This window comes from Priapulus caudatus, unplaced genomic scaffold, assembly GCF_000485595.1.
Source record: "Priapulus caudatus unplaced genomic scaffold, Priapulus_caudatus-5.0.1 Scaffold1232, whole genome shotgun sequence".
Lineage (NCBI taxonomy): Eukaryota > Metazoa > Priapulida > Priapulimorpha > Priapulimorphida > Priapulidae > Priapulus > Priapulus caudatus.
Window position 1 is genome coordinate 28,250 of NW_014578293.1, and position 9,107 is coordinate 37,356.

The 9,107-nt window shown below is 49.0% G+C and overlaps 2 protein-coding genes across 2 annotated transcripts in view; both read right to left on the minus strand.

Moving 5' to 3' along the window:
- The window catches only part of LOC106815905, a 16,396-nt gene extending 15,870 nt beyond the window's left edge, over window positions 1-526 (minus strand). The window contains exon 1 of the mRNA XM_014820432.1: window positions 305-526. Coding sequence (XP_014675918.1) covers window positions 305-315 — 11 coding nt within the window. The 5' untranslated portion in view covers window positions 316-526. The remainder of the gene's footprint in view (window positions 1-304) is intronic.
- A 3,008-nt stretch (window positions 527-3,534) lies between these two features.
- Window positions 3,535-9,107, minus strand: part of LOC106815904 — a 51,557-nt gene continuing 45,984 nt past the window's right edge. Inside the window, exon 5 of the mRNA XM_014820431.1 lies at window positions 3,535-3,721. Coding sequence (XP_014675917.1) covers window positions 3,535-3,721 — 187 coding nt within the window. The remainder of the gene's footprint in view (window positions 3,722-9,107) is intronic.

Sequence of the window (9,107 nt, forward strand, 5' to 3'; positions counted from 1 at the left end):
TCTCTCTGCTCTGCTCTCTCTCTCTCTCTGTCCCGGTCCTCGTCTCTCTCCTCTTTCTCTCATCTCTCTCTTCTCTCTCTCCTCTCATCTCGCCTCTCTCTCGTTCTCTCTCTCTCTCTCTCGGCTTGGTCTCTCTTTTCCTCTCTCTCCCGTCTCTCCTCTTTCTCTTCTCTCTTCTTCTGCTCGCTCTCTCTCTCTCCTCTCTCTCTCTCTCTCTGTTTCTCTTACCCTTAGTCCACCGTCGACCGTTCTCCCCCGTCCCATCCCTCTATGGTGTATCCTCCCGCCTCTCTCGGATGCTCACCGTTTCACCATAGACTCCTTCCTGTTCTCCTTCCAAGTCAAGTAAATATCGAGCTGCTGGCTGGCGAGCGGTGGCAGCACCTGGGCGCCTGCTGCAGCGGCTATCCGGTTACTTCCGAGCCCCGCCGTCTGCACGGAATCTCGTTTGCAGTTCTTGAACGAGCACCTTGCCGCCGGTTAGGCAACGCTCTTGAGTTGGGTGTCTCGGGAAGGCATGCCTGCAGTGAGCTACAATCGAGTAGCAGGGGGCCGGGTCATTATCATGGGGATTCAGTTGCATCACGTGCGGGGGTTCAGTGATCACGGGGGGTTCAATGATCACGGGGGTTCAGTGATCACGGGGGGTTCAATGATCACGGGGGGTGCCAGTCATCACGAAGGGGGTTCAATGATCACGCGGGGGCTCAAGTGATTACGAGGGGGTCACTGATCAATTGTCGGGGGGTGTCAGTCATCACCGGGCGTGGGATTCCAATTATCTGCGTTGCGGTCGCTCGCGCTGCATGGGCTCGGTGTTTAGTGATCGAGGGGCGCGCGCATATTCAATTGATCATGGGGGGCCTCACAATGATTCACCCGGGGCAGGGCGCTTTTCAGTGAGCACCCGGGGGGGCCTGCGGCCCGCGCCGCCGTCTCCCACTGATAACGCGGGTGGTCTCCAATGACTCACCGGGGGCCGACGCGTGTTCACTGATCACGGGCAGGTTGCGTGATCACGGGTGGTTCAGTTGATCACGGAAGTGGTTCGCAAATGAACACATGAGACACGGATAGGATTACCAATGAATCACGGGAGGGTTCAGTCGATCACGCGTGAGTCGGTGGGGTCAGTTGATCACGGGGTGCGTTTCAATGAGTCACCGGGGTGGGTTCAAATTGATCACGGGTGGAGTTCAGTGATCCACGGGGGTGGTATTCAATGGACTCACTGCGGGGGTTTTCAATTATGATGGACGTGTCAGTGACTCACGGGGCCGTCGGGGGTATTAGTATACGGGGGGGTTTTCATATGCATTCATTGGGGTGCAGATGAATACGGGAGTGGGCATATCCTAATGTGCACGATGGGGCGAGAGTGATCCGTGATTCACGGCGCGCTCCGAGAGCCCTGTGGTGTGACGTCCGTAGTCAGGGATCACCTGGGGGGAGGGCGGTCAGATGAGTCGACGGGGGGTTCAGATGATTCATCGGCGGGGTTTCAAATGATCACTTGGGGATCAGTGATTACGGGGCGCGTCGGTCCTGCGGGCGTTCAATGATTAACGGGGGGAGCGTTTCAATGATCAGTGGGGGTTCAATAGATTCACGATTGGGGGGCAGCGGGTCCAGTGATCACGGGGCGGGCCGAGGCTGTCAATGGATTACGGATCGGTGAATTACGGTGGGGGGGTTTCGCAATTGTTTCACGGCCGGTGGTTCAATGATCACGGGGTGGTTCAATGATCTACGGGAGGGTTCACATTTATCATGGGGCTTAAGGGGCGCTAGGGGCGTTGTCTCAGTTGATCACGGGGGGTTTAAAGGTACGGACCGCCCCGGGGCGTCATGATCACGGGGGAGGGTCAATGATCACGGGTGGATTCAATGATCACGGGGGATCAGGGCGCAACTTCGTATGATCAAGCGGGGCAGGTTCAGTAACTTGATCATCCGGGGGTGTTTAGATAGGATACGGTTGAGCGTGATTATCGCCCAATTTGGAAATCTCGGGTCATGTGTATCCAGTAATGATTCACGGAGGAGGGTTTAGTGATTTACGGTGAGGTTCGCAATGATTACGTGGGCGGTGGTCATTGATTCCAAAGGGTTTCGTGATCGCGGGGGGGGACTTTACCGTCGTCTCGGGCCGAGCTCGTGCGCTGCTGTACGACGATCCGTCAGAATGAGGGACCAGGCGAGGTTAGAAGAGACATGTGTAATGATAGTTACTCGGGACATGAGCTCGGCGATGATGGTCGGCTATTAGTGCCATGATGCTACTAGTGCTGCATACCTTGCGAGTTTGCTGCATGCGTGAATTAGTATATCCCTTGGCGAAAAAATGCCATTGGAGTCGGAGTAGCCCCGACGACGAAGGCAAGCCTTGTAGGAGGCCATCGTGACGGTCGCAATACGGGTGTGTCGCTGTTAAAGTGAGAGACGCCTCTGAGGTCCTCACGCTTGTTGGAGGTCGTTCTCATCCTTCTTATATGCGCACCCGATATTTACGGAGTTCGTTTTACAAACAACGAACGACGGTTAATCCCACGCCAGTCAAAATAGAAAAACGCGGTGAGCTCCCGCCGCGACAGTGTTTTCCGCTGCGCTCAAACATATGCTGCGATCGCTGTCCGAACGAGTTGACAGGACAGCGCCGAGGAGTGAGTGCGGTGACGGCCGCTAGGGGGCGCACGCGTGGCGCGGGTGGCACTTGGGTAGGCGTGATTAACTTAGCCGGTGGAAATTGGATTCTCTCAAAGAGCGAGAGCAGTCCGGCTGCTATGCTGCGATTTGCATTGCACGTGCGTATAAGTGCACGGGGTGGGATCGAAAGGGGACAGCTGGGTCAGAGAATGCATGCGGAATTCCGAGAGACAGATGTAGGGCGATCGAATGGACGGGGACGAGAGAGATAGATAGAGAGAGGGGGAAATAGATGGTTAGATACATAGTGAGAGCGTGCGCACACACGCCCGAGATAGAGAGGGGGAAGGAAGATAGCTACATAGATATAGAAAGAGAGAAAGAGCGCGCGCGGGCACGCCTACGAGAGAGAAAGAAAGAGAGAGAGAGAGAGAGCGACAGAGAAAAAGAAAGAAAGAGCGAGAATAACCCAGTTCCTAGTCATACTGCAACTGAACAAAATTCTCAAATTCGTAGTAATTGCTACGAATACAAATTTCTTCATTTCAAACAAAAATTTATGACAACGTTGCGTATTACCACGCAAGCACGGACACAGGGCAGCGAATTCTGGCAGTAAATAGATACGTAAACTCATTGCAAGGTATAGCACGAGTAAAGTAGGTAAGTAGCAGTAATGACACAGTCTGGTCACTGCAGGTAAACACCCTCATAATCTTTTTACCTATTGTATGGTATACGAAATGCAGCCAAACATCGTCTATCCATAGTCAGTTAACCGGAAGCCGATAACGGGTGCGCCATCTGGTGGATTCAACATAAACCCTCAAGGACGCGGCACCAACTCATCTGTATAATGCTATTGCACAGAGCTTTATCAGAACGCTATCACATCGTGGTATAATTACCCGGCATGCCTTCGCGATGACGTAGCAAGTTGCCGACCTTTGCGTCCTGGAACCACTGGATGCGACGGTGCAGTGCATTCTGGTATACGAGCGAGCGGATCTCGCGCACCAGGTCGCGCCCGTATCTCGTCGATAGCTGAATTAGGCCGTCACCCGTCGGACTGCGCCTGCGCACAAAACATGGCGAACAACGTGAGGTGAGCAGTAGTACGGACAATAATAATACAATATAGAGGGCACCACCTGTCCTACTGCGCCTGCGCACGAAACACCAAAGGTTGCGCGTTTTGTATTGGATAATAATGAGGATGACACTATAACGCTAAATATAATACTATCTGGAATTTCAACCTGAATCGTAATCCTACTGAATGCCTAGCCAGCAACAACTAGGCCTACCTTAGCCCTAACCACTTGCTCGATGCTTTTCAACATGCATGGCGCGCATTTCTCATGCACTCGATAACATCTAACGGCGAGGTTTCCCCAATATCATCTCAACTACCAAGATAAATGACCGCGTATACACGCAAGCCATTAATTACCTCAAGCTATGAGCGCCGACTAGAAGATTAGAGGAAGGAACCCCAACCTAGGAATACGAGACTAGCGACAGTGGTAATATTGCATACAAGAGCTATCAGGCCTCAAGCTTTCCGGTTGTAATTGGTTTAGAGAGACGCGATGAGCGTGGGAATGGATTAACTCGCGAGTCTCCGGACACGTCAATGTGACGTGATCGTGACATGCCTGTGCGAGACGGCAGTAAAAGCTAAAAGCAGCGCAATTAAAAGAAAATTGCGTAGATTGTGTGTGAGAGAGTACGCGCACAATCGAGAGAGAGAGAGAGAGAGAGAGAGAGAGAGAGAGAGAGAGAGAGGCAGAGGCGGCCAGAGCGGGAAAACCAAGAGGGGAGCGCGCGAAAGAGAAGGGGAGAGTGAGAGAAAGAAAACGAGAGAGAGAGAGAGAAAGAAAGAAAGCAAAAGCCCGAGGAGAGAGCTCGAAAAGAAAGCAAAAATAAGAGAGAAGAAGAATAAGCGAGCGAGCGAGCGAGCGAGCGAGAGAGAGAGCGAGAGAGAGAGAGAGAGAGAGAGAGAGAGCGCGAAAGAGGAAAAAAAAAGAAAGAGCGAGAGTAACCCAGTTCCTAGTCATACTGCAACTGAACAAAATTCTCAAATTCGTAGTAATTGCTACGAATACAAATTTCTTCATTTTAAACAAAAATTTATGACAACCTTGCGTATTACCACGCAAGCACGGACACAGGGCAGCGAATTCTGGCAGTAAATAGATACGTAAACTCATTGCGAGGTATAGCACGAGTAAAGTAGGTAAGTAGCAGTAATGACACAGTCTGGTGACCGCAGGTAAACGTCAATGTGACGTGATCGTGACATGCCTGTGCGAGACGGCAGTGAAAGCTAAAAGCAGCGCAATTAAAAAGAAAATTGCGTAGATTGTGTGTGAGAGAGTACGCGCACGATCGAGAGAGAGAGAGAGAGAGAGAGAGAGAGGAGAGAGAGAGAAGAGAGAGAGAGAGAGAGAGAGAGAGAGAGAGGCAGAGGTGGCGAGAGCGGGAAAACCAAGAGGGGAGCGCGCGAAAGAGGAGGAAAGAAAAGGGGAGAGTGAACGAAAGAAAACAAGAGAGAGAGAGATCGAGAAAGAAAGAAAGCAAAGCCCGAGAGAGAGCTCGAAAGAAAGCAAAAATAAGAGAGAAGAGAATGAGCGAGCGAGGACGCGAGCTAGCGAGAGAGAGAAAAGAGAGAGAGAGAGAGAGAGAGAGAGAGAGAGAGAGAGAGAGAGAGAGAGAGAGAGAGAAGAGCTATGGCAGAGAGAGAATGGAGAATGTGAGCGTAAAAAGAAAAGTGAGAAAGCGGGAGTAATTACTAATTACTAATTATATTACTAATTACTACCTATATTATAGTAGTAACTTAATTTCCTCTATATATTAAGCTTGTAGGCATAACATTCCTCTATGACTATAATTGGTTTGACGTTTTGCGATTAAAGCTCTCATGTTCTCAGATGATTGTGGTTGTTAGGCGAATTCAGGCATTGATAATCACCCCAAGGGCGACATAGTGCGAATCTGCTGATGCTAATTACGACAGATCTATATAGCCCCACACGGTGGTCAATTACAGAGGCGTTAAGAGTTGAAATCGTGTGATTAACCATGTAGGCAAGTATCCAACGACTCTTCTTTAGCGCGCCGATCTACAATAATGATTCATACTTTCTATTTTCATCGTGGTAGTGAGATGCATATAGGTATATTATTATATATAGTATATTATTATTATAATATTATATTATAATAATATAGTACAATGTCAATAGGATCTCGTAGAAGCACCTTAAGAGGAACGTTACTATAGAAGCGGGTAAAAGTCCGGGCACAATACCGAGTTACAGTTACTTGATATGTATTGGCCCTAAATCAGTATGAGATTAATACATGTCAGTGATGTGATTTTGCGCGCGCAGCAAACGCTGCTGCGTAGGCCGCGCTCGACATTTACAGCAGGACACTAGCGCTCACACAGGCCGGTCTCCCAGCGAAGCGATACTGATCTGGTGACGCGGCGTCCGCGGCTCGTGTTCTTGTAACTTTGCGGATGTGCTTTAGCGCGGCAGTAATGACCTCGGCGTCACTTCCGGGTCGATATAGAACGGCGGACTTGGAGGTGACCTTCAGAAGCTTGTAATCTTCCCGTGAGTCGGTACGGCTCGGATGTGAACGTTGGGTTGGTCCGCACGCGGAGTACATCTTACACAGATCTGCAAAACAGCCAAGCGCTCAGCTTGATGCGACAACCCGCGAGTAGAACAGCGGGAAGAATCTACACCCCGCACACTGTAGCAAGTCACAGTAATACGATTATGTCACACGGCACAGCCAGGTGGCGCAATATGTAGTCGGTGCGTACACTTGCTATTCGTAAATTGACGACTTTTTCTTAAACCATTCGCAACATTTATGTATTGTTATACACGTTTTAACGCACAGCAGCCACAGTTAAGCTCCATGTAGATATACTTAAGTACGTGATATAAATCTCATATTCGAAAATCGTTTCGAGGGAAAGGCCGCGTCACATAAACGCTCGTGTTAATGCAGAACGCTTGCCTTGCTGCGTCGTAATCCTTTTCCGGGGAAAAGCGGTTGTTCAGAGTAAACGGCGTGACGTCATAGCGTTTTGTGCGCGATCCGTGCAAAGAGTCGCGGCGGGAAGCGAGTAAATTACGCGCGTGGCGTGGGTTTCATATAGACGGGAGCTTGAGCTTAATATGATCGTGGTATGTGTCTGGTGTAGTTAGTAGCAGCAGCGTTGACAACTGCGTAGATTTTACTGCCGGTGGCTTATGCTGCGAGTCTGGCTAGAATTTCTGCGTGACGGTCGAATCTCATATGTGTACAGGCGTTTTCCCGCGTTCACATGAACACTAACACGCAGTCCAAGATATTAGGACAGAGGGTTGGGAATAGGGAGGAGGGGGAGAGTGAGAAGCGAGCGGGCGCGAGATAGAGAGACAGAGAAGGAGAGAGGATAAAGAACGATGATAATAATAATGATGATGATGATGATGATGATGATGATGATGATGATGATGATGATGATGATGATGATGATGATGATGATGATATATATATATAGTATATCTAGATGATATATAGATGGGTGGATAGATACATTAAGCTACAGCAATATAGCGGATATATACTGAAAAATATTAATCAGTTCAAAACGTAGCATGCGGTGAAATTCGCATCCACATTTATACGAGAAGAAATCGTCGTTCTATTAATTATGAATATTACCTATAACTTCTATGTCTTATGAATATACCTATACTGTCTCAGACAGAATTTCGTTTGATGTTTATCAATAAAGCTATCGTAACTTGAATTATATTCGCGGGTAAACACGTTGAATAGTATGCATCGGCATAAGAATGTAATCAAATATATGATGGCGAAAGAAATTTACTCGAATGAATTATTACGCGGTAACATTAATATAACCGAGGCTAGGCTGGGTGCGTGATTTCAGGGGACCATCATCACATCATGCACACCATAGATACTGTATGATCGTGAGTCCGGTGGCGGGCTAATGAGAGTTGTGTGTCATGTCCTGTGTGTGTGCGTGTGTGTATTGTGTGAGTGCTGAGTGTGTGTGATGTGTGTGTGTGTGTGTGTGTGTGTGGTGTGTTTGTGCCAACACGTGGTGTGTTTGTGTGTGTGTGTGTGTGTGTGTGTGTGCAGCGTGTGCGGCGTCGTGTGCGTGGCGCGCGTGCGTGGTGGTGTTTGTGTGGCACGTTGAAGTGTTGGATGGCGTTTAGCGTGTCGCGCGTGCGTGCGTACTATGCGTGCGTGTGTGCGTGCCGCGCACATGTGTGTGTAGGTGTGCGCGTGCACGTATTAGTGTGCTGTGTGGGTGTGGTAATGCGCAGAGCGTGCGTACATGGGGTGCGTGCGCGCGTGCACGTACGCGTTGTGTGTGTGTGTGTGTGAGGGGGAGAGAATATGAATGTACAAACCTACTGACAGTTATCGAAAATATGGCGACGTAGTGTTATGCATCTCTGAAACACACTTTAATTCCGGACTATAATTCATATCAGCTCTATATTAATCGGATACGTGGTCCGTTCATTATAGTCTCCATGAGGAATTGAAGCAAGATTGCTTTTCTATAATAATATCTATTGCAATATATGGAGCAAGAAAGAAATTAGGCGAACTATTATTATATGAAACATAAAGCGAACCCTGTCTTGACATGACAGTGACGGATTATATGTTATATATCTATTATATAGTATATACGAGAGAGAGGGAGAGAGAGGAAGAGAGGAGGGAGGAGAGAGAGAGAGAGAGAGGGAGAGAGGAGAGAGGAGAGAGAGAGAGAGATAGAGAGGAGAGAGAGAAGAGAAGAGAGAAATTTGAAATGTAGCAGCGATTTGAATGACATAGAGTTATGTTTCAGCAAGCGAACTTTAGCAGTTTGGATCTAGTTGTCGGAACATCCCGATGTTACTCAACATTCGATGTTTCCCACTGCTGAAGTTCTGCCGCTGCCAAACATCGTGCTGCGGCGTCAAAGCGAGCGGCAACAGTAACCATATCTGTGCAAACTAACATACTATTAACCACATAGCATCATGCAGTCAGCAGCACAGCAGCGCAGGCAGGCAGCAGAAACAGCAGCAGCAGCAGACCAGCATTGTACAATGTAGAGTAGCACAGCAACATCAGCAACAGAAGCAGCAGCAGCACTACATCAGCAACATGAAGCTGGCAGCAGCAGGGCAAGTACACCGAGCGTACAGCGAGCAACAGTAGCCAGCATCATAATCATTATTACAGGCAAGCAGCCAACAGCAACAGCAGCAGCAGCAACACAACACAGCATCAGCAGGGCAGCAAACAGGAAACAACAGTAACACGCAGCAGCAACACAGTAGCAGCAGCACGCAGACAAGCAAAACAGGCAGTAGTGTAGCAAGCCAAGACAGCAGCAACAACAGGCAGAAGCAACAGCC